This window comes from Onychostruthus taczanowskii, unplaced genomic scaffold (assembly GCF_017590055.1).
Source record: "Onychostruthus taczanowskii isolate IOZ18803 unplaced genomic scaffold, ASM1759005v1 scaffold8, whole genome shotgun sequence".
Classification (NCBI taxonomy): domain Eukaryota; kingdom Metazoa; phylum Chordata; class Aves; order Passeriformes; family Passeridae; genus Onychostruthus; species Onychostruthus taczanowskii.
The window spans coordinates 8,711,739-8,737,369 of record NW_024505892.1 but is presented as its reverse complement, the minus strand read 5'-3'; the positions used below and the strand labels follow the sequence as shown (position 1 = coordinate 8,737,369).

General features: G+C 42.0%; 1 protein-coding gene across 3 annotated transcripts; it reads left to right on the top strand.

Annotated features, from left to right (window-relative positions):
* The first annotated feature begins 91 nt into the window (after positions 1 to 91).
* On the top strand, positions 92 to 22,272 carry LOC121346174 (pantetheinase-like). Of its 3 annotated transcripts, none has more exons than XM_041423726.1 (8): positions 92 to 280; positions 2,006 to 2,247; positions 2,355 to 2,485; positions 4,197 to 4,389; positions 5,825 to 6,116; positions 7,266 to 7,639; positions 20,325 to 20,495; positions 21,795 to 22,272. In XM_041423726.1, the coding sequence occupies exons 2-8, from the start codon at positions 2,035 to 2,037 to the stop codon at positions 21,912 to 21,914; spliced, it is 1,494 nt and encodes a 497-aa protein (XP_041279660.1). In that variant the 5' UTR covers positions 92 to 280; positions 2,006 to 2,034; the 3' UTR covers positions 21,915 to 22,272. The 3 variants fall into 3 exon arrangements, with proteins under 3 accessions (XP_041279660.1, XP_041279659.1, XP_041279658.1); XM_041423725.1 differs by having other exon boundaries at positions 93 to 292; XM_041423724.1 differs by lacking the exons at positions 92 to 280; positions 2,006 to 2,247; positions 2,355 to 2,485; ... (1 more) ...; positions 5,825 to 6,116; positions 7,266 to 7,639 and adding exons at positions 14,382 to 14,427; positions 16,279 to 16,532; positions 16,640 to 16,770; ... (1 more) ...; positions 18,618 to 18,909; positions 19,795 to 20,168.
* Positions 22,273 to 25,631: the final 3,359 nt, after the last annotated feature.

Genomic DNA, 25,631 nt, shown 5'->3' with positions numbered 1-25,631 from the left:
GTTAGGGCACCAGTAACATAACTACGTGCTGTTGGCAGAAGTGAGCGCCTTGCGACTTCCCGACTGCAGCTCACCCGTACTCCGTGCTCGGCAGTGATTGCGTGGCTGCCCAGTGACCTTTCACACAGCCTCCTCCAGGCAAGGTTAACCCTTGCAATGCGCAGTCTGCCTCACGCTCTCCTCTCGCTAAGCTCAAGAAAAGAAGCTGGAGCACAACCTGACTACAGACTCCCTCTACAGCTAAGCTGAATTAGCACCACACTGCATCCTGCTTCACGAAGTAAATCCTCAGGTAGCCCCCACTATCAGGCGGTGGCAGCGATGGGGACGGGCGCAGTACAGGGGTGGGAAGAGTGAATTGGGAGGAGAGAGGTGTGGAAAGTAGGCGGACCTCTAGAGAAGTTTCCCCTTTCGTTGTCCACAGCCCCGGAGAGCCCGGATCACTGCAGTTTGCTTCCGTTTATTCGGTGGATTTGTTTGTTTACCTGGTATCAGTTCCTTGCTCCTGGGCGAGCTCCCAGCCCCGCAGGAAATAGGGAGCGGTGTTTGCTGGTACAGACGCAAACAGGGATAACTCCACTGCACCTTGTGCCAGCAGTGGGACTCGAGTTCTGCGGGGCATTCCCCTAGCACTGCACTTGTAAATATTTCTGCTCAGCCCTGGCCGGGCAGTCACCTTTCTGGTGACTCCTCGCTATTGCTAAACAAGGGAGTATTTGCACCTTCCTCTTTCACCCTGATGTCTGATTGTGCCTAATGTGACTCAGAAACTGTATTTCATTAGTTTAAAAAGTGAGGCAGGGAGGAAGGCTTCCAAGCTACATTAGTTCAAATATCACCGAGATCTCTACTGCAGCCTTTAAAAGGCTTGTGTTTAAGGCTACAGAATGAGCATGCTGGATGTAGTGATGTATGTAGAGAAGTATTTAGGGATGAACATCATCAGATAAAAATCAAAGTTCCTAATGATTGAAACCCTCAGTCAGCACTACTCTGTGAGAGAACTCGGTGGTATCTGCATTCATCTGCAGGTCTGTGTGTTCTGAACCACAGCTCTACAGTGACAGTCTGCTGTAGCTGAAAGCTACTGTTCTGATTCCCAGTGCCCAGACAGCCTTTTTCAAATGAGAATACTGCAAATACTAGAAAGTCAAAAACTGGAAAATGTCATAGCAACAAATGGATTTCAAGTGAGTTGAAGGTTAAAAGTGGAGTCCTCTCAATGCACAGCAGGTTCCTATGGACAGAAAGATGTGCAGAGGAGCAGACATGCTACTGCACCTGGTGAACTAGCCTGCTCTTTTGCTTCAGGCTAGTGAGAGACAGGTAATGAGTTACTGAGATGCCTTATTTCAGAGGAAAAAATCTATCCAGATGAATATTTTCTGGTGGAAGGCTGTTGGAAAGTGATGCCCAGCTAACGAGAAGTGACTGGGAGATACACTGGGACAAACTCAAGGGACAGTTCTGTTTCTGGCCTGTTGGGTGCATGACATCTAAGTACAGTGAGATACTGATGCAATTTGTTTGATCTAGAGAAACTCAGAAGCAAGCTGCACATACTGACACATAGCACAGGAATTGAGGAATACAAAGATACTAGAATAAATAAGTTTTTATTATTCTGAGTTTTGCCACTCAAAATTCTCAGAAGACTAGCTCTGCTGGTGGCAATATCCACTTGGATATCAGCTGAGTCCACACAGAAAAAGTCTTGCTGTAATCAGTGATAGAGAAGAGTACAATAACAAAAACTGGGCTGTTCTTTCTAGATATTATTTTAATGACTTATTTTTTTCTTGGCCCCATTAGTCTTGGCATTGCCCAGCATTTTTGGTTTGTTCAGTTGTGACGTCTTTACTGTGTACTGCAGTACTTTCTTATATCTCACACTTGGTTCCCAGGTAATGCTTTAACAGACCTACAGTTCATTCCTCCCTCTTTCAAAGTAAACTTTGTCCCCTTTCTCTTTTCTCTGCATGTTCCTTTTACACTGTTTGTCCAGAGCACTCTAGGAGCTGGGAGGCTGCAGCCATGCTCCCTTCCCAGGCTCTCCTGCCCGCGGTGGTGTTGGCACTCGCAGCCCTTCAGGCCCTTGCCTCCGACACCTTCATGGCAGCCGTCTACGAGCATGCCGTCATCCTGCCGCATCCCAGCGAGGAGCCCGTTTCTCCCAGCCATGCTTTGGCCCTGATGAACAAAAACATGGATGTCCTGGAAGGGGCCATCAAGGAAGCTGCTCAGCAGGTATGGGGGCTACCGCCATGAGGGTTGTCCATCAGTGTTTTCTGCTCCTGCTGACCCTCCTGGCTGTCTGCTGATGGGTGCCCTTTAAACGGAGCCTGTTGTGACAGGGTGCCCACATCATTGTGACTCCTGAAGACGGCATCTATGGCTGGCGATTCACAAGAGAATCCATCTACCCCTACCTGGAGGATATCCCTGATCCGGTGGTGAATTGGATTCCCTGCACTGACCCCTCAAGGTGATTCCTTCTGCAGTGGTTTAGGTGATTTCAACCTTTTATCTATCTCATGGAGTCTTGAGCAGCTCACATTAAATTACTAAGAACTGCTAACAACTCTAACATAAGTTATTATTGAAATTTATTATGAAGGTAGTTAAATGGTTAAAGATATAGCATGTCCATGACTAATTGATGAGGGAAACATTAAGATTTTTTTTTCAAGTTAGATACTTGAAAGAGAAATGCAAGCAACATGCAGAATTTGGATTACTAAAAGTTGAGAAAATGTCTTTTTTTGGTGCCAGAATATCTTGCTTCTTGTTCTGCTTTCAATTCTTCCACACTATTTTGAATAGAACTGACTGTAAATGATTAACAGTAGTATTTCTTTGATTTTTTTTTTGTTTGTTTGTCTTTTACAAATGACATGTTGAAACAAAAGTGCACAAACCTTTTTTGTGGACAGCCAAGAAGTAGTCTCTGAGCAGATAATAAGAGGTGATGAAGTCAGTAATTAAAGTCCAAACTTCTAAATGATAAAAACCCAGGAAGTTTTAATCTTGGTTTCCACAGTTAAGGTAAGATAAAGTCTGAATTGCTAGAGTCTCTGTGCTGTAGAGCTTGATCTGTCATTCAAGCAGCATGTTTCAGCAGTGAGAAACTAAGCTATAACTGAGGCCTGGACTTTAGACTCCTACAGCATGCAATACGTATTCAGCTATGGAATTACAGCCATGGGCTGCCCTTTTCACCATGGCTTTCTGCACCGCTTTGATGAGGTGCAGGTTATTGTGTTAAGAGTCACAGTTGCACTGGATGTGCAACTTTTTGCTGAGATATAAGTAGATAAAGTATACAGTGTTTCCTTGAAGGTGGAGTGTGGGCTGGCAGTGTGCCTAAGCAGATCTTTGTTCTAGCGCATCACACAGGTTTAGCAGAGGTGATCTGAGTGACTCCTCACTGTTCCAAATCAGGGGTTTCACTAGCAGTTTTTGGGAATATAACACTTGCCATCAGTATCTGGCATGCCTTATTCCTGGTGCTGTGTGTGTATCTTGCCTGGAGGTCCTCCTAGTGTGTCCCACACACACCTTTCAAAGCCATAGGCATTGCCACACTACAAATGGCTGCTCTCTTTATGACCTGGTATGGATGCTTCAGAGGAGCTGCCAGTTTCTGGCTCATGGACCCTGTTATATCTCAAAATTATTACCCACTGCTCTTCATGCCATGGTTACAGGTCTGTGTGCTCCTGTCTGTGGGAGGAAATGAATTGCTGAATTGCCTTGACCATATCATCGGCATTACCCCACATCTCAACCCTGCTTGGTGTGCTAAGGGCCCAGAGCTGCAGCCCTCAGGTGTCAGTATGCCTGATGCTAAAATATTTGTTTGTGGGACACCAAGCTAGTGTCTTCCTCTGCCCAGAGGTTGCTCTCGTGCCCTTCCCAGCCCGAGGATTATCTGTGTACTGCAGAGCATGTTCCAGGTGCTGAAGGGGACTGGCAGGCATGTCCCTGCAGGGGCCAATGGGAGGTCTCCAGGGCCTACCCCAAGGTGCAGGAAGCAATCTGAGGAAGCACTGCAGCAACTCTGTGTATCTGCCTACTGTGCCATGGCTGCAGGATCGGAGATGCTGCTGGTGTGACCTCAAGTATTCAGGAAATGGACACCACTGACAGCACAGGTTTTGTTAATTTTGTTTTTCTCATTTCCTAAAATAAATTAGATTTGGTCCAGCACCAGTGCAGGAACGACTCAGCTGCATGGCCAGAAATAACTCCATCTATGTGGTTGCAAATATTGGGGACAAGAAGCCGTGTGACTCCAGCGATCCCAACTGCCCCAGGGACGGTCGGTACCACTACAATACGGATGTCGTCTTTGATGCACAGGGGAAACTGGTGGCTCGGTACCATAAGGTAAAGTGGTCTTGGACAGACAGAAATTCATTTTCCACGACTTCCAAAATGTCTCAGTTTGCGAAGAGAATTAGATGCCAGTCATTGCCCGCTGGGAGAATTTTGTTTTTCTTTATAATTTAAAAGAATATCTCTCTTGCTATGAAGTGTCGATGCCAAATTTGCATTTGCTGTCATGTTTCTCGAAACAGACTGGAATGAAAAATTATTGTTCTGGTGCAATTTAGTGGCATATGATTTTGGTTTACTTCCTCAGTTCATTAGCTCACTACTACTGTAAATTGTGCTGCTTGAGCAGTTTCAGTTTTCAGTGCCAGCTTTTCACCAGACTACCACTTCACGTTCCAGGATTTGAATGTTCACATCCATTTCATCATAAATGAGCAGTCTGACTTCAGAGAGGCAGGGCCTTTTTTTCTGTTGCTGTTTTGGCACAGTTTTTGCACAATGGGAATTATTTGGACATAGAAAAGCAAATGAAAATGCCAGATGGGTGTAAAAAGAGATAAGGATATTGGATTATTTGCACCAAATGGAAGTTCCTCTTTCAGTATTATGTGTATACCTGCAAGTTCCATCAAAGCTGTTTATGAACTGTGTGCCAGATATCATGCCAGTGTGGACAGAGTAAAGTCAGTTTATTTAATGCACTTGGGCCCAGTATTTCATCTGGTTGTTTAGAGACAGTGCCAAGATATCTATTTGTGAGCAAACTGGGTGCGTGAAACACTGGTAACATAAATCTGTCCAGCCTGCTGTGGCCCACATGGTGAATTACAAGTTAAGTAAACTTGAACTTCTTTTCTGGCTTGGTGTCCATATTTACTTTCAGACCACCTGGACATTTATAGAGGACTCTTAATAAATATGTATGTGAAGGAGGAAGAAAATGTTGGAAAGCTGAGAATGTCACAAACTTCAATTTTTCTGTTGTCTGAGAACATCTGCCTTTCCCCCATCAGCACAGCCTTTGTTTTCTACTCTGCAGAGTCCCAAATACTGTCCTCTGCTCCATGCTGGTGCCCTGTACTTCCAGTACTTCTGGGCATCTCCACACCAAAGTCACCAACTTTGTCTCTTGGCACCAGATCCCCCATGCTTCCCTTACATTGCTGTTTCTCTTCTGATTGCATTTGGGTTGCCAGAAATATAAACAAGGTGGGGGGAGTGGAGAGATTATTCTTATGCAGATGACACCAACAGACCTGAAGGGAGCTGGCTGCTTTCCTAGCTAGATGCCAGGGCAATATGTAATATGTGTTCCATATTTTGGGTACAAAGATCATATACTTTTAGCCTGATTTCCTACCTTTGAGGGCTTCCAACACAGGACAAAATTTTTCTTTAGTCATTCTGAATCACTTTAGGGAATGACTCCAAGACACATGATTAGTGAGTGCCTCTAACTCGTTTCTCTATTTTCCTTCCTCTACAGTATAATCTCTTTCTAGGAGAAACTCAGTTTAATTATCCAAAAGAGCCAGAAGCTGTCACCTTTGAGACTCCTTTTGGGAAGTTTGGCATTTTCACTTGCTTTGACATCCTTTTCTATGAGCCTGCTGTGGTCCTGGTGAGCAAGCTGCAGGTGGACACCGTGCTCTTCCCAACAGCTTGGATGAATGTCCTGCCCTTTCTGACTGCAATTGAGTTTCACTCTGCCTGGGCTATGGGCATGCGCGTCAATGTCTTAGCTGCCAATACTCACAACACCAGCATGGAAATGACAGGTAACTTGATTTTCACTCTGTGCAAGAATCTTTATAACCACGAATCTCTTATTCCCTGTTCTACAAAGTGATTTTGCAGAGGAATATAATGTATTTCTCTGGAAGGTGAAGAGACTAGTCACCAAATTTTAAAGCTGATGGATCCTGTTCCTGTTGGTTTCCTAAAGACACAAGAAAACTCGCAGTGTTTTATTTTCCCTAGCTTCTTAGGATTATCTTTTCTTTTAATGGATCTAAATAAGTAGTAGGTCACTGCCCTTATGCCTGAACAGAAATTTTTGTGGTTTTTAAGGCTCTTTTCCTCTCCACTTCTAAGTCTATGATTGAATGCCAAACTGTAAATATACTCATAAACCATATATGTGGCTACATTTATTCTGCCAAATGTGATATTTATTTTTATAGCTGCATTTAACACTTTTACAGAAAACCATTAAAAACACATGTTCAGGCCTGTTGTAGTGACACTGCTGAGATGTCCACATCTTCATTTTAGAATGTAGCATTAATTTTTTTTAGATCTTAGCTTATGGAATAGTATATTTCAGTTACACCAGTATCTTCACTGAGCTGTGCAACCACAGTATTGTTTTGGGACTTTTCGTTGGAAATGCCTGACAGGCTTCTGCAGTGATGGGTATGACAGACCTTTGATTTCCCTCTGTTGCTTGGTGCTGGTCAGATGTGAATCCCCCAGGAGGGGAGGAGTTCTCAGCCAGTGTAAAGGGGGCTGGACAGTTGCTGTCTCCTTCTGTTCATGCAGAGGCCTGTGATACTTGCCTGTGTTATCTTTTGGATTGTCTCAATCAGTAGCTGGTCCTTTCACATCAATCAACTAAGAAAAAAGGAATTATCAACTCTATTGGACACAGGGGAAAAGAGAACTCAGGAGGTCATAAATATAATCATAACATAACATAAAAAAACCAAACATCCTCTGGCTACACTGAGCAGACCTTATCTAAGGGAATAAATGCTAGTCTTTGCCAAAGCATGAGCTCTGTGTACTGAGTTGCAATGGTCACCTTTGATGAGACTAAAATTACTGTAATCTGTGTATAATAGTGGATAAGCTATCAGTAGAGAAAATTAGAAGGACAACATGATTTTTTAAAATTCTTCTTGGACTGACTACTGTGCTCTCCTCAGGGAGTGGCATTTATGCACCAGCTGGAGCCAGAACATACTCCTACAACATGAAAACTGAAGATGGTCACCTCCTCATTGCTGAACTAGATGCACACCCTCGTCTTTCTCCTGCCTCCCCACCTGCTGTCAGCTGGAACTCATATGCTTTGAGTGTTGAAAGATTCTCACAGAATGACCATGAATTCACAGGAATCGTCTTTGAAGACCTCTTTACTTTCACAGAGCTCACTAAGCCTGGGGGGAATCTCACTGTCTGCCAAAAAGACCTCTGCTGTCATTTGAGCTACAAGATGGCAGAGAAAAGAGATGATGAAGTTTATGTGCTGGGTGCTTTTGATGGCCTTCATGTTTTTGAAGGACAGTACTACCTGCAGGTAATTCTTTGGAAGGTGTTATTTACTTTAGGAAGCTTATTTACAGGGAGAAACTTTCAGCTCTGTGGTGGAAAAAGAGAAGACAATAAGTGTCTTCTATGCTGGAGTCCTGGTGCACCTTTTGTTAGTAATGGAAAGGAGTTGCTAAAACTTCCAAGCCTAGTTGCCTTCAAATCCAACAAAAGCAGTAGAGAGGTCACTAAACCTCTTCCAAATGCTCGGAGTGCACTCACTATTTTAGGGGTGTGCAATGTTAGCTAAATTTAGGTTCTCTTCTGTGAATATCTGCAGTAAGTGTTCTGAATCTCCTCTGTATCACAGAATCATAGAATAGTTAGGATTGAAAAGGACATCTGAAGATCACATAATCCAATCCCCCTGCCAAGGCAAGGTCACCTAGAGCAGATTACACAGAAACATGTCTGGGTGGCTTTTGAACGTCTCCAGAAAAGGAGTATCCAAGACCTCCCTGGGCAGCCTGTTCTGATGCTCTGCCACCCTAAATGTAAAAAACTTTCTTCCTCATGTTGAGGTGAAACTTCTGTGTTCTTATGGCTATTGCTCCTCATCCTGTTGCTGGGCACCACTGAAAAGAGCCTGGCACCATCTTCTTGGCACACACCTTTGAGATATTTATATGTATTGATGAGACTCCTCTGTCTTCTCTAGACTTAACAGGCCTAGCTCCTGCTGTCTCTCCTCTTAAGAGAGAAGCTCCTCATTCCTAATCATCCTTGTGGCCTCAGCTGGACACTCTCCAGTAGCTCCTTTTTTTTTTCTTGTGCTGGAAAGAAAGAGGAGCCTGGACATAGTACTCCAGATGTGTTCTCACTCTATTTTCCTCAAAGAGTTGCTGTTAAAAATCAGTTGATAATAGTTATCTTTATGAGATGCTCTGATAGGTTAGGGTCACAGAGATGTTAATTTGTTTGTCATTATCCAAATCATAGCATTGAATCTTACTTAAATGGCTTGTGACTTTTAGTGGAAAAATCCTCCCTTCCTCTTTTTTAATAAATATTTGCAAAGACAGTGAGTTACATCCTGCTTGAATTTGCTTAAAGCCATATTTGAAAACATCCTTTGCCTTCATAATTAAGTTATTGTGCCAGCAGATTGTACTTCTTTTTAGTTACTTCTGTCTGTCAGCATCACCATTTTGTACCAGCTGGTACAGACTGGGAAATGAGGGGAGGTGTTATCCAGCAAACAGCTCATCTAATACTAGGAAGGCAACTTGAATAAATTCAGTTCTTGATGAGCTTGGTTGTAAAATTTATTTCAGTGGTTGTGGAAGTTGCCAGATAGTCTCTGACAGAATTGAAAGTTCTAGAGAATACAGGAATTTCTACTCTTCCTTTTTCCCTCAATATTTTTTTTCATTTCCTCAGAACATATTCCTTATTTCTCTGCTTATTTGCATTTCAACACAAAACCATATTTGAATAATAGTTCTGATTTTTTGCAAATATTCTTCTATCCCCCAATAGTAGACACGTAGCAAAACTCCATCACCTATCAGCAAAACTAGACAATATCCTTCAAATGATTCCTGAATCAGAAGAGTGCTAGCCCTATTTCATATTTCCTCATGAAGACCATAAACATTTATCAGCTGGATAATTAACTTTCATGACAAAAGGGAAACAACATTGTGATTCCTACTTTATGTGCTGCAACTACTAACACCAAACTGTAACAAAAGATACTAACTTCATTCCCTTGGCCTATATTAATCAGGATTTGGACAGGGAATATCAAATTCAGACTTCCCATGGACTACCAGGCCATCTAATGAAGTACCATTAGCAACATGTACAATTAGCAGTAAAAGGATCTGGATGTGCACTTGTACAATGTACCTATGTAGAAGACTTTGTTTTGTTTGCCTAAAGTTTCCATTCACAAACTCATCTTACTAAGACATGTGGGAAAGAAACTTTCAAATAAGACAATTACCAATTGAAAGAATTAGTGGAAGGGACAGGATCAGGCTTCAGAGATAAAATAAGGTGCTTTGGCTGCATTTATGTCAAAGACAATTTATTTATAAAATTATAAGACTAAGGCAATGCGGGTCTGGAATATGCCAAATCAGATCCCAAGGGATAAAAAAATAAGCTACAACTGAAAAGTTACCATCTTGGTACCAGTGTTACCATGAGCGCCTTGCGACTTCCCGACTGCAGCTCACCCGTACTCCGTGCTCGGCAGTGATTGCGTGGCTGCCCAGTGACCTTTCCAGCCTCCTCCAGGCAAGGTTAACCCTTACACTGCACAAACTGGGATAACTCCACTGCACCTTTTGCCGGCAGTGGGACTCGAATTCTGCGTGGCATTCCCCTAGCACTGCACTTGTAAATATTTCTGCTCAGCCCTGGCCGGGCAGTCACCTTTCTGGTGACTCCTCGCTATTGCTAAACAAGGGAGTATTTGCACCTTCCTCTTTCACCCTGATGTCTGATTGTGCCTAATGTGACTCAGAAACTGTATTTCATTAGTTTAAAAAGTGAGGCAGGGAGGAAGGCTTCCAAGCTACATTAGTTCAAATATCACCGAGATCTCTACTGCAGCCTTTAAAAGGCTTGTGTTTAAGGCTACAGAATGAGCATGCTGGATGTAGTGATGTATGTAGAGAAGTATTTAGGGATGAACATCATCAGATAAAAATCAAAGTTCCTAATGATTGAAACCCTCAGTCAGCACTACTCTGTGAGAGAACTCGGTGGTATCTGCATTCATCTGCAGGTCTGTGTGTTCTGAACCACAGCTCTACAGTGACAGTCTGCTGTAGCTGAAAGCTACTGTTCTGATTCCCAGTGCCCAGACAGCCTTTTTCAAATGAGAATACTGCAAATACTAGAAAGTCAAAAACTGGAAAATGTCATAGCAACAAATGGATTTCAAGTGAGTTGAAGGTTAAAAGTGGAGTCCTCTCAATGCACAGCAGGTTCCTATGGACAGAAAGATGTGCAGAGGAGCAGACATGCTACTGCACCTGGTGAACTAGCCTGCTCTTTTGCTTCAGGCTAGTGAGAGACAGGTAATGAGTTACTGAGATGCCTTATTTCAGAGGAAAAATTCTGTCCAGGTTCATATTTTCTGGTGGAAGGCTGTTGGAAAGTGATGCCCAGCTAACGAGAAGTGACTGGGAGATACACTGGGACAAACTCAAGGGACAGTTCTGTTTCTGGCCTGTTGGGTGCATGACATCTAAGTACAGTGAGATGCTAATGCAATTTGTTTGATCTAGAGAAACTCAGAAGCAAGCCACACATACTGACATGTAGCACTGGAATTGAGGAATATAAAGATACTAGAATGAAGAAGTTATTATGACACCCTGGAGCTGTGTCCTGATAAGTCCTCTGCAGGACAGCAATGGAATAAACTGTCTCAAAGTAGCCACAGTGAACCTGCTCATAGTGATTAATCAGACCTATTAAATACATTTCCATGAAATCACTAGATTCAGTGAGACATATGGTGTAACACACCTTCTTCCTGTTTTGTCACATTTTTCTGAGCTCTTACTGTGTTCATATGGGTACTCCTCTAATAAACTCGTTGTTTCACGTTTTTCAATCATGTCCTGAATGACGGATGCTTGATAAGTAAGAAAAAACCCAGCTAAATCAGTCATTACTGTGATACTTTTTGGATGGTGGTATGAAAGGGATCGTCTGAAACAAGACCCACATGATATTTCCATAACTGAATCTCTACACTGTTATTCTTATGTCCAGATGGGATACAGCATCATTTACAACAACCATCCTAATTATGTTTCTCATTTCCAATTGTAAAAACTCATAAATGTGTTTGTTTTAGTAATAATGTGGTTATATTATATTATTATACTATTTCTTGAGAATAATCTATTTCTAAGTCATAAGATTACTAATATTTTATTAGTTCAAAACAGCAGGTTTTTTTTTCTCTGTTTGCTGGATTTTTCTTTTTCTAATCCTTAAAAAGCCTGAAATGTAGTCCAGAGTATTCATTCTTATTAAAACAGTATTGCATATTTTTTCATTGCAGATTATTATAGGACCAGTAAATAAAGCAGTGAAAGATGTGATTTGTGGCAGGTCTGTAGACATGCTCAATATTTCTTTGCCTCTGGAATATGGCTTGTGCTGACTTATGCCAGACTGCTCTTTTACCACAATTAGACCTTTCTTCCCCCTATTTGTGTTGCTTTGGTTTTATATCCTTTATGCCATTGATGCCTATCATGTAGGAAATGGCAACAGAATGCATCATGGAAGCTGAACAAGGACTTCAGTCAAAGTGCTCCTCCTGAAACAAAATGTGCCACCTTTTTTTGGTCAGAACATGATTTGAATCATTATTCATATGAAACTCTGTTGAAATAAAACTTGGAATTGAAACGTCAAATTATTCTGGTTGTCAGTTCTGAAAAACAGCTTGATGACACCTCCTGACTGCACTGGATGCTATTCAGTGACAAAATTTTTACTGCAACCAGTAAACAAGTCACTGAGTGACCTGGTATCTCATAGCAGCTCCTCCCTCCATCTTCTCTATTTCTTTCTGATCATGTAACACCAATGTGTGTGAAATAAGCTTTTCCCTTTGCTCCCTCTTGTTAATGCTGGGTGGTGCTGCCCTGCAGATGAATTTTCTGTACGAATTTGGGGATTTATAGTTCTGTTTCAGACCAGCTAGTCCTGGTAAGATGTCACTGTTCACATTTTTGCTTTCTCTTCTCCCCAGTGACCTGTGTTTTGTTGATGCTGCTGGACCTTAGTGACCTTCTTTCAGCAGATCAGTGTATAAAGATGTGCATGTTCTGTGGCTGGGTCCTTAAGAGTGGTCAGAGACCTGTTTGTGTAATTTCTCCTTCCTTTTCCCCACATAGCTGCCATTGCTGGCCTCACAATAGAATCATAGAATCTTCAGGATTGGAAGAGACCTTTGAGATCATCCAGTTCAGCTTTAAACTTGACATTGCCACTGTAACCCCTAAACCACTAAACCATCATGCAGTGCCATCATGCAGTGCCATCATGCAGTGCCATCATGCAGATGCTTAAACATCTCTGGGCCTCCATCACCTCCCTACACAACCTATTCCAATGCCTGGCCACTTGTACAGTGAATTTTTTTTTCTAATATCTAACCTGAATCTCCTCTGTCCCACTTTAAGGCCATTACATCTGGTCCTCTCATTGCAGGCACAGCAGGAGAGACTGGCCCTCACCTCACTGCAAATTGCTTTCAGGGAGTTGTAGAGTGTGATGAGGTCTCCTGTGATCTTCCTCTTCTTCAGACTAAACAAATCCAGCTCCCTCAGCTGTTCCTCATAATGCATGCTTTCCAGACCTTTCAGGAGGCTTGTTGCCCTTCTCTGGACAGGCTCCAGCACCTCAATGCCCTTGTTAAAGTGAGAGTTCCAAAACGAAACACAGCACTCAAAGTGCAGCCTCACCAGTACAGTGGATGATCACTTTCCTTGTCCTGCTGGCCACACTGCTTGATAGAGGCTCAGATGCCATCGACCTTCTGGGCCACCTGGGCACACTGCTGGCTCACACTGAGCCAGCTCTCAGCCAGCACTCCCAAGCCCATTTCTGCCAAACAGCTCTCGAGCCACTCCTCCCCCAGCCTGTAGCACTGCCTGGGGTTTCTGTGACCCAAGTGTAGGACCTGGCACCTCATCTTCTTAAACCTCCTGGATCTGTCCTTAGTCCATTCGTCAAGTCTGTCCAGGTCTCTCTGTAGACCCTTCCTACCCTCAGACAGATCAACATTTCCACCCAACTTAGTGTCATCTAGCCATTTTTTTACCCATCCAAGATTTTTACCATGATGCTCTCAAGGTCCTCATTCCAATATTCTGGAGCTGGTGAGACATTGGGAGTGCAAATATTCTCCAAACTCCAGCACTGTGATTACTGCTGCTGTGCGCCGTATAACCTTTTTTGTTTCCAAATGTGTATCGATACTCACATGTGACATAACAGTGACATGTCTCATATAATGACATGTTTATCAAAAGCCCCAGACAATGTGCTCTGACTCATGGAAGCTCAACTTATTGTTATTGCTGCTAAAGCCACGCTGTCTTAAAACCTTGTTCACTGTTAGAGTCAGTTACTGTGTGACCACAGACTGATCTCAGTCCAGCAAGGGATTATCCAGTGTGGTCCTCTTCCCATGGATACAAACTCAGTGCAGACACTGTACTTGTCCCCAGGGAACCTGGTGGGTGATACCACAACTCTCTCCCAGGGAAAGGATCTGGATTCAAGGGAAGTTATGGCATCTGGGAAGGCCTCATCTTGCAGAAGGGATTCAGCAGGAATGTGTGGCCAGTCTCAAAGCTGAGAGGTGGCTTCTTCAGGTTTGTTCACTGCCCATGCCAGTCCTCGGGATAATGGAATGTGTGTGCAGGTGGTGTAGGATCCCAACCCTGAATGTGGTGAGTATCTTGAATACAGGATTTTGTTCAAGGCCATTGTGGTTTGGTTAAGGTATGTTGAGTATTTTCCTACAGAAGACTGGCAGAAGCCATAATGACATAATGAATTCTTTTTGCTACAGAGATTGCACAACACTTAATCATTGTGAAATGTGTTGTTGTGAGAAGTGAGTCAAGCATGCAGACAGCAATCCTATGCAAGTCCACCCATTACCCACATACCAACTCCTCTGTATAAAAACAGGGCTGCGTGTAACCACCGATAACAATAAACACTTCTTCGAGGGTAGTGCAGAAAAAACCCTTTCCTTACCTGACAGCTGAGTCAGAACCAAAGAAGGTAAGAAACTTGGATGCCAGATACAAATGATTTTTGCGCACATGCAGCTTTAGCTTCAAGATTTCTGCCGGAGTGATCTGTGGATAGAAGAAAGCACACTGTAATAGGCAAAATCTAGAAACTGTGTCCTACTCACGACAGTCTTCCTACAGAGACCTTTGAGGACCAGAGATCTTTGGGGCTTGGTTATTGAGTGGTGGGTATGCTGATGGTTCTGCGCATACAACCAGCCTTCCCCGCAGCTCCCCCCTAGGATATGCAGCAGCCCCCAAAGTCCCTGCTACTCCAAGCTGTGCTGTGCTGTGCTGTGGTGGCACAGGTATTACCCGTGCTAGGGCCTACATCTCCCAGCACCTCATGCCCTTGAGTTTGGGCAGGAATGTGTCCATGCTGCTCTCTGCTGAGATTTCCCAAATTTTGTTTTTCTTCTGGGATGCAGGATTGCCTTGAACTGAGTTACAACAGCAATACTATACCTGATTGTTTTGTATATCTGTTAAGTAATGTGTTTTTTCAGCTGCAGCACAGTGGTGGCTTCTCAGTGACTTCCCTGCTGTTGCTGTGAGGCAGAATTGCTCAATGCTGGCAGCTCTCTTGCCTTTGATACTGAGTCTTTCCTGGCAGGGTGATTACATGGGTGTCATCTTTTAGCTACCCTGGGGAATTCCCAGCTTTTGTGCAAGACTTCCTCTTTTTAAAGCCCACTGCCTTTGCCTGCCTGTCACTCCCTCTTGGCTGACTTTCAGGCTCCAGACATGGGGCTTCCTAAAACTTGTGCCTCTGCTATGCTTTTGGTGCTTTCTGCTCTGGAGGCCTGTGCCCTGAGCACAGATGTTGCAGCCATCTGTGAGCACAATGACATTTTAGAATCATAGACTTGATGAAGTGTTGGCTTCTCCTGAGGAGGCCTTGGTGCTCCAATGGAGAAGAATTATTCTTTTGAGTGACACTGCATAGTGAAGAGGAAGATTTTTCAAGGAGAAAAAAAGTTTTTTTAAATTTATTTCTTCTAAGTGCTAAATGACAAGTCAGGTTATGTCCCTTTACCCTCACTAAAGTATCACAATTCCTAACTAAGGTTTTTCTAGGGATCGTCTAAAACTATAGTATAGCAGCAATATTCTATATACAAAATACTATGCTAAACATTTATTTCCATGAGAAAAAATAGTGCTTTCCACGAGTAATTTCAAGTTGCTTATTGCACAAAAACTTCCTTTTGAAAGGACCGTAGTAAAGAAAAAAATGTGTTGTCAAATTCTTTCTCACAAAACAAGCAAGTCTGTTAGCTCTAGGCAGAGAGGTCAGCACAATTCAAGGGATAGTTTATACTGCAGTGTGAGCCCAGTGGGAAGGACCCTCTCAAGGCACCCACTTGATCTGTAATAAGCCATTGGCCAAAAGCAGGAGGTATGGCAGGACCATGTCTCATAAGCACTGCTGAATTATCTGCTCTTGGAAGAAATAGGACTGTACCCCACACAGGTGGTCTGTCTCCTGTCGTAGCTGAAGTTTTCACTGACAGCAGCTACGTGCAGTAAGGTGATATGGAGTAGTGTATCCTAACCAGGGAATCTGGGCTTGCCCCAAGATGGGTTTAAAATTGTGGAGAGGGATGTGCAAATTAAATGTGTAAGTGCTCCTTCCAATGAACCGCTTGTAGATTAACATGGCTTCTGAGAAGTTCTCTTAGCCTTTTGTTCTACTTTTATTTAAAACCTTTCATATTGGAAACAAGATCAAATTCCTAGCAAAGCTTTGGCTTTTTGGCAGAAATCTTCTCAGATTACTCAACAGAAGATTATTGCCAAAGCAAACCTATTAGCCTTTACTCCTCCTTTTTCTCTCTAGTTTATATTCCCAGCTGATCCAGGAGCTGGGAGGCTGCAGCCATGCTCCCTTCCCAGGCTCTCCTGCCCGCGGTGGTGTTGGCACTCGCAGCCCTTCAGGCCCTTGCCTCCGACACCTTCATGGCAGCCGTCTACGAGCATGCCGTCATCCTGCCGCATCCCAGCGAGGAGCCCGTTTCTCCCAGCCATGCTTTGGCCCTGATGAACAAAAACATGGATGTCCTGGAAGGGGCCATCAAGGAAGCTGCTCAGCAGGTATGGGGGCTACCGCCATGAGGGTTGTCCATCAGTGTTTTCTGCTCCTGCTGACCCTCCTGGCTGTCTGCTGATGGGTGCCCTTTAAACGGAGCCTGTTGTGACAGGGTGCCCACATCATTGTGACTCCTGAAGACGGCATCTATGGCTGGCGATTCACAAGAGAATCCATCTACCCCTACCTGGAGGATATCCCTGATCCGGTGGTGAATTGGATTCCCTGCACTGACCCCTCAAGGTGATTCCTTCTGCAGTGGTTTAGGTGATTTCAACCTTTTATCTATCTCATGGAGTCTTGAGCAGCTCACATTAAATTACTAAGAACTGCTGATTCTTTAATTATAAAAATTCACAAGTAGTGTAGAAAAGAGATGCATCAAGAAGAATTCTTAATTAAATGGCAATGGGAATATATCAGGTAAAAGCATTGAGACAGTTTTACTTGCAAAAGGACAAAAATGAGGATGTTTTAGGCAAAATAATTATTTTAAAAACATGAACAACTTTATCGATTTAGATCACTTGTGAAAACCTTCTGTAAGTAGAAGCTATTTTATTGTCATGTAGCTGCATAGATCAGACAAGCTGATTCAATCCTCAGTTCAGGTGGCTGAGTGATTTCTAAACCAAACTGCACAAAATATTAATCTAGATCTGAAAGAAATATCTTTTGGAAATCCAGCCACTTGCACATCTGCTGTTTTGCACATAGAGGTGGTCCCAGTTTGTGTGAGCTGGGGACACTAAAAAGACTGAGTTCATATCTAAGCTAAGCTTTTATATTCTCTTCTGAGGCCATATGGAGCTAGATTTCAGGAGTCCTCAGCTCTGTAAATACTGTGCCCACTTTTTACTAAAGGCATATAGACAACAATTATTTAAAAAGGCTGAAGTTTTCTTCAGAATAAGGGCTTAGAGCTGCTTGATAATTTGCTTTTTAAGCTATTTAAGATTTATGTCTCTGTACTGATTTATTCTCGTTGTTGCTTTGTGAAGCTCTTCACATCTTTGTATGCATGTTCGCTGGGAATTCTATGCACACAGAAAATAACATTGTAAAGGATACAGGAAAGAATAACACAGGGAGGCCATTTTTTAAAAGATAAAAGTGATTGGCAATATAAAATGATGCTATGAACAGAGAAGAAAGTGAACAAAACCTATGATTTGACCTATTGCTTTTTCAGCATCTGGGGATGTGCAGTTAATGGAGTAGTAATTCTGAATGCATTACTTTTACATGGGGCACTTAAAATTCTAAGACTTTTTTTCCTTCACTAAAAATGCATTAGATTTGGTCCAGCACCAGTGCAGGAACGACTCAGCTGCATGGCCAGAAATAACTCCATCTATGTGGTTGCAAATATTGGGGACAAGAAGCCGTGTGACTCCAGCGATCCCAACTGCCCCAGGGACGGTCGGTACCACTACAATACGGATGTCGTCTTTGATGCACAGGGGAAACTGGTGGCTCGGTACCATAAGGTAAGGAAATGCTTCAGCATCCACCTCTGATTTATTATCAATAAATTTTTCAGCTCTCTGGCACCAATTTCAGATGTTTTATACAGTAATTTTGTATTATTATAAAGTGACAATCAATACAGGATGGTGTGATGATCTTATGGCCAGAAGGAAAATGAAGAAATTGCTTGACCAGTCAGGCAAGTTATTCCCAGAATCATTGCAGCTGCAGAGTGCATGCCAGCTGCCAAACACTTGAGGGCTACATTTATGACAGTAAATTGTAAGAAAACATGACATAATTTTCCATACTCAATAAACATTAGCTTTTCTTGATACATTCGTAGCCAACCTAGACAGTGCTTTTGCAGGGGATATTTTGGCCACTGGTCTTAAAGTTTAACAGATAATACTAAATGGGCATTGCTTTCAGGAGGTAGATGGGGCACAGCCACCCCATTTTTTGGGAGAAGGGTCAGTTGGATGGATGCAAAACAGCTGGGCTAGCCAGCTCAGTTACCTCAGCTCCCCGTTCTGCATTAAAGCCTGTCTCAGACACAAAAGCTGTTCATAATCTTGCCTTATTTTCAGTCACTAATATGCCATTTTCTCCACCTGCAGTACAATCTGTTTAGAGGTGAAACTCAGTTTAATTATCCAAAAGAGCCAGAAGCTGTCACCTTTGAGACTCCTTTTGGGAAGTTTGGCATTTTCACTTGCTTTGACATCCTTTTCTATGAGCCTGCTGTGGTCCTGGTGAGCAAGCTGCAGGTGGACACCGTGCTCTTCCCAACAGCTTGGATGAATGTCCTGCCCTTTCTGACTGCAATTGAGTTTCACTCTGCCTGGGCTATGGGCATGGGTGTTAATTTGCTTTCTGCAAATACTCACAACACCAGCCTGGCAATGACAGGTGAGTTGCATTCAGGAACAGGAAAATAGTTTCCAGGTTCAGAAGTAGGGAGAAATGGTTTAGACATAGTGAAGTCTCTGAAAAATAGTGTTTTAATTGGACTGAAAACCTTTGTTATTTGCTACTGAATGTAACAACCAACTTCAGGTAAAAGAATGTTGAATGTTCTGAAAAAGGTAAAAATAGAAAGCCCACGACATTAAGTTTTGATAACTTAGAAGCAAAATTTTATTTCAGAAAATAGCACAAAATTTAACTTAAATTTTCAGTCTCTCATCTAGAAGCAGCATTTTCTGTTTAAAATTCAATCAACAGTTAAATGGAGAAAAAATGTTTTAATCAGAACCTAATAGTGTAAAACCAAAAGGAGAATTCCACTTGTATACTGAATAAAACATTCTTTTTTTTTCTTGTGGCTGCTGAAGACTTAGAGATATTATGTTTTGCTTTGCTCTGAAAACATATTTACTGTCTTTTTTTTTCCCCTCTTAATGGAGAAAAGGACATAGCTGCATCTGTTGCTCTTCCCTGAATCAAAGTGAAAACTACAAAGAAATATTTTTGCTTGTCCTGAATAGACTGAGTTTCTGCCACAGCCCAGTGTGTCCTTCAGTGAAACATAACTATCCCTATCATTGCCTCCTTTGTCAAATATGCCATTCAGAGAACTATGATTTATTTTTAAATGAACCTAAGTTTTAACACTAACATGGGTATTTTAGCTGTTCTGTGCTTTAAAATTATTCAAAAATCTCTCAGTAAGGCATTGAATGACAAGAGTATCACTGAAAATCAATGCCAGTGTGGTGTGGGGGGCGACTGGCACCCCTGCCAAGCCGTGCTGTGTGGTGCTGGCTAACGCAGGGCTGGTGGTGTCCTCGGCAGGCAGTGGGCTGTTCACACCAGAGGGACCTGCTGCCTACCACTACGACAGTGCCACCGAGGAGGGACGTCTCCTGCTAGCAGAGTTGAATGCACACCCCCGCCTTTCCCCCACCTACCCTCCTGCCATCAACTGGAGTTTGTATGCCACGAGCACCAAAGAATTTCCTGGAGAGAACGACACTTTCTTGGGAGCTGTCCGGAAGGATATATTCACTTTCAGAGAACTCAGGCACAGGGTTGGAAATTACACTGTTTGCCAAGGAGACCTTTGCTGTCATCTGGTCTACCAGATGTCAAACAAGACGACAGATGAAGTTTATGTCCTGGGTGCATTTGATGGGCTTCACGGTTCTGTCATAAAATACCATTGGCAGGTAATTGCACGTTTAGAGGTGAGTGTGGCCACATGCCAAACACCTAAAACCATTTGTCCATTACTGCATCCTGGGAACTTTTCTTGCTACCAAATCCAGCTTGTGGTTGCTGAAAGCTTAGTGGTGTTTTGCCTTTCTGCTTCCTCCTCCCCACAGATCTGCACTCTGCTCAAGTGCCCCAGCACAAACCTGAGCACATGTGGGCAGCCCGTGGAGACGGCTCAGACCAAGTTTGAGATGTTCTCCCTCAGCGGCACGTTTGGCACCAGCTACGTCTTCCCAGAAGTGCTGTACAGCGGGGTGCAGCTGGCCCCCGGGGAGTTTGAGGTAATGGGACACCCTGGAGCTGGTTGTTGCAAGGTTTCTCACGCTGTGGCGCTGAAAACTGATCTGGCAGCAAAGTCCCATCCAAGAACGGCTTTCTTTGGTTCTGCAGACTGGAACCCAAGGGGACTGATTTAAACAGGTGGATTGAATCAATCCTTACTGATGAGAACATACCAGTCCTGGCGCTGAAACTCTCTTCAGTGCTTTCTTTAACAAATCTGCCTTCCCACTTCAGATCGTAAATGAAGAAGCCACTGCTTTCCATGAGCTATTTTCTACAGGTTTCTCATGATTGTCATTTTAGGACAAAAAGAAATAAAATACTCTGAGAAATTGTCCAAACAAGAAAAATTACTTAGAAGTATCTTGTACAAGAGCAGAGATTCTATGCAGTTAAGAATTCTAAAAGTGATTTTTGAGGGATTTGTGGGGTTTATTTTATTTATTGGTTCATATTTTATTTTTTCCAAAAGATGTGTTCATTCATAAACCTTAGATTAGTTTTATGCAATAGGCTAGATGAACTCCTAATTGATTTGGAAGAAGTATTTAACAGCTTACAAGAGACAATGAAGACAGTGAGAAAGACCTGAAAAATTTTAGGGGAAACAAGGGTGATTTTTTTACAAAGTAGGAAATTGAAAAGCATTGTTCACCCTTCGTACTTGTTTTTGAATGAGACTTCTGTGAAAATAGGCACAACAAAGAATTTATTGGTACGCTAAAAATATGATCATGGTCTCATTTAAAACAATAGGTTGTATTTTCTTAACAAATACATCCTTACCTTTTGTCACAGGGGAAAAAAAGGTTGTTACAGGTGTTCACAGTTGGTGGTTTCAAATTGACACATAAAAAGGAACTAAGAAAAGCTACATATGGCCAGTAGCTTGAAATTCTCTATTTCTATCTGAAAATTGTTCTGGGGTCTACAAATCAAAAAATGTTTCAATATGTCCTAGATGTGCATATAATCTTTGTTGCCTTGTATGAGTAACTAAAGAGAGTCTAACAAATTAGTTACTCTCACTCTCACCTTCTTATGAGGTAGAGAAAATGGTCTTCATTTCCAAAGACATTGGAAGGTTTAAGGATTTCTGGGTCCAAGGAAATGTGGGAAGGCTATAATGGGGAGGCTGTGGCAAACCCAAAAAGAATTCTGTTTTCTTTCGCTATCATGACTGTTTTTGAAAGTGTTGTATCAAAATATTCAGTGTCTAAGGTCCATTCTTTCTGTACCATGCACTATTGCTACTCTGTTAGTTGAGTATTAGTGCTGTTCTTTCTCTTTTCCACCAGGTGCTACGTGACGGGCGTTTGATAAGCAAGCATGGCACTTCGAAACCACTCATAACAGCGACACTTTTTGGAAGGCTTTATGAGAAGGACCAGCCACATCCCCTGCGAATTTCCCTGTAAAGTATCTCCTTAGGAATTACACACTCACCAGAGACAGGAGGGGAATTTCCTCCTGAGTCATAGCAGTTACCTTGTATGATTCCTGTTCTTCAATACTGCACTTCTGCTCAGCACCTGTGGCAGTCTGGCTTATTTGGGAGAAAAGGATGTGTTCACCCTGCTGTGCATGCCTTTTAAACAGCGCTTTGGCCAGTGCAATTATTTTTTAGTATGCATGACCTGTCACATGAACCTTTTAATCAGAATTCTTTTCTCCCCAAAATATCATATAGATTGCTAGGATTACAGTAGAAAGAAGACTGATGCCAATATCTATGAAATGTGGTTTGTCATTTTATTGGATAATAAATTCTCTCCAAGAAAGTCTTTCTGTCCCTTTTGCCCTTTACTGTTTTTCAGACTGTATAATCATTAAGTTTCTGCATTTTTCAGCCTTACAGCCTAATCAACAGGGCCTACTTAACACTCCATGAGTCTTGGCCCCATTCTGACCAAGGTACTGTAAAATAAAGAGAATACCAGATGTTAAATTATCTTAGGTGCAATCTTAGAGAGAGAAAGTGGTCCTCCACAACCCACCCAGGTGTTGGGTCTGGCTAAGATAAGATAAAGCAAATCCAGTTCTGCAGTCCCACCGATTTTGCACCTCTTTGTATGTGGCAGATGGGTGTTGGTTCCAGGGCACTTCACATCCAACTTACCATATACAACACAGTACTCCAACACCTTCTCCTGGGTATATGGATAATTTCTTCAAAAAGGTTAAGATATATGAAATAGGCAATCTTTTAGCACCTGAAACACATTTCACCCTGTAGTGTGAGAAATTAGCCTTATTTTTCATTTCTAGCAGTGATATATCAAACTTTGCAGCCCTGGGCCCCATTTCTGTCCATAATGTTGTGGAGGAAATGAGCTTTGTTTGCATTAAATATGCCTTGGAGTGGTCCCTGCCTCCACACTTATCCCATAGCATTTTGCATCTACTGCCCTTCTTACAGCCTGCACCAAGGTTAGCACTGAGCTGTGCTAAAGGTGGCATGTAAGAAACACTCTGTGATTTCCCACTACACGCACACCTACGTATGTTATCCAGAAATTGTTGAAATCACCTGATTTCCATTTTTCCCCATACTGCACCTTCTCAGCATGCAACTTTAGGGGTTCTTTCTGGGAGTGTTTTCATCCTGGAAATAAAACAGTTGAACTTGCACTCAATGGGATAACTGTACCACTTGGGAGCAGTTACTCAAAACAGACAAGGACTCTTAGCTGTGCTTGCTGGTTCCTTGTTCAGCACCTCACAAGTGAACACAAAAATCTCTCACCTATTGCTTGCTGGCATTTCTGAAGTTCTGGGTACTTCCCAGGTACACACAGAGCAACCTGTCTTGGGTTTCAGAGCTTGACATAGGTAGGATACAATAAATATTGCTAGTTAAATATAAGATATCAGGAAAGGACTCTTGTATCTCATCCATTAGCAGAATACAGAAGTCCAGGATTCCTTGAAAATTACACTAAAAGCAAACTTGAAGAATGGCTCACCTGCAGTTTTTGCGATGTGCTGCACAACCTTCCTCTCCCTGAGGGGGTTCCAAAGGTGCCATACAATGAACTGCTGAGGAGTTTATTAAACTATTTCCTATTTCTGATGACAAAGCAAGAATTTGGATGAGCAGAGGATGAAGTTGCATGGACTTTTGTAGCAGCCTCAGAATACCTCCACCCTTTCAATATAAAAGGACCACGAACCCTGCTTTTGGGAGAGGATTCCCTGAAGGGGTTGCAAAAACCAACCAGATCTTCACCTCAGTGACTGGTGGTCACAAGTGACTAGACAAAGTCCAGTTAATGAAATATGACGTTTAATAATAAAAGGAAATTTCAAATGATGCAAATTACAGAAACATTCAGAATAGAGAAGCAGAGAGGTAATGAATGTCTGATGCAACAAATGACATTTGTCTTTAACAGCAGCAGTATTTACTGACTCTGGGACAGATCTGTCAGAGTAGAAAAGTCAAATTAATTTATAAGTAATTCACGTCAATGATCTGACCCCAAAACCTACTACAGATGGTATCTTAATGAGACCCATCCCTCTCTGAGCTGGAAAAGCAAGCTCTTCATATATCAATATTTCTTCCTTACACCTTGATGCTGGCTAAAGCAAACAAGACCCACCTGTCCACAGTGTTTCTAACCTCACAGAAAGAAAACCAAGTTCATAATAGATTTTATTGATGCAAGGCTTCAGATGAAGGCATAAAAATACTCCATTTAAACAAATATGATCCAAACCTTGCAGCTACCTTAAGTAAAAAAAGTAACAATTTTGGGGAAAATTGGAGTAAAATCTAATGTACTTTATCTTACATATTGAATTAAAGTAAGGAGGCCTTGGGGGAAAAAAAGAAACAAAATCTTAATAATCTGGAGTTTTAAAGAGAGAAGGACTCTTCAGCCATGTCTTTACTCATATATTTAAGTCATCATGACCTCAAGTTATGCATTAAATAATGTGGTACAGTGAGGTACAATCAGAGGTGGTGCAAGTTTTAAACCAAGTAATTCAAAGCTAAATGTTTGTGAACAACTCCTGTTCTCATGGGTGAATTACTGACAGTATGGGACACCATTCCTGGGTACATTGAATCAGTGCAGTTACAGTGGGTGACTGACAGAATGACAAGGACCTGCATTTGAACTGCAGAATTTCTAATTAACCAACAATTGAATTAGAGCCCCACTTCATCTAGATGGTGTTAGCAATGCCAATGTCCACCACCAGAGCAACAAAGTTGAAAAAGAGAAATAGCTTGCATAGGTCAATAAAGAGAGCAGCAGTTATTGTAAAACTTACAACAGCTAATACAGGAATGCTTCTTTGTGGCTTGTGATGGACCATGAGATGTCATGGAGCCCCAACAGAGAAATAATTATAGTACACCTTCTAAAAATTAATCTTTTAACGCTGCAGACAAACACTACCTCCTACTGAAGCCACAGATGAGCATGACAACATTGCCAAGTGTTGTCTGTCTGTGAATCAGACACAGCTGAATGGTGAAACAGAAACTGCATGTTGACAACACAATGTTATTTTCTCTTTCAGTCTGGGAAAAAAAATTAACGGCCATGAAAGTATTAAAATATTTCTTGTAGCCTCTCAATACTAGAAAGTTTCAAGGGAAATAATCCATTTTCTGTTCAGATATTCTCATGGCAGCAGGGAATTTCTACTACAAATATGTACAATATAGGAAATGCATTGTAACTGCATGATTTTAACTTTGTCTATCCATCTTCATTTGCTGCTTCTATTGTTAAAATTGATTGATAACCTCATAGTCTGGGAGCTGTGATAATGTCAGGATACAAGATTAATGAGTATACAAAGCAGGGATAGATTTTAATGTCAAACATATAGTCAATCTTTAGGATATCCCCCTTCAGAAAAATGGGAGAATGAATATTTGCATACAGTTGATCACCCAGCTTATGTACTGAAAAATATAATAACATAAAACTAAAAAAAATAATTTTAATACCTTTGAGATAGTCTTCAATAGCAAGTGATGACTTTTGTAACAGCAATTTTGAACATTTATTTCTAAACGAACATTAGGAGTACGAGACACACTTGAACTTACCAAAGTCAAATACATAGAAACATTAAGGTCACTTTTTTATAAATGGTTATTTTTCTATTTT

Bases quoted from the DNA above. Each gene is read 5' to 3' on its own strand.
- LOC121346174 (XM_041423726.1), top strand. From the start codon at position 2,035: ATGCTCCCTTCCCAGGCTCTCCTGCCCGCGGTGGTGTTGGCACTCGCA. The intron at 2,248-2,354 runs GTATGGGGGCTA...CTGTTGTGACAG, and splicing joins TCAAGGAAGCTGCTCAGCAG to GGTGCCCACATCATTGTGAC. The intron at 20,496-21,794 runs GTAATGGGACAC...CTTTTCCACCAG, and splicing joins TGGCCCCCGGGGAGTTTGAG to GTGCTACGTGACGGGCGTTT.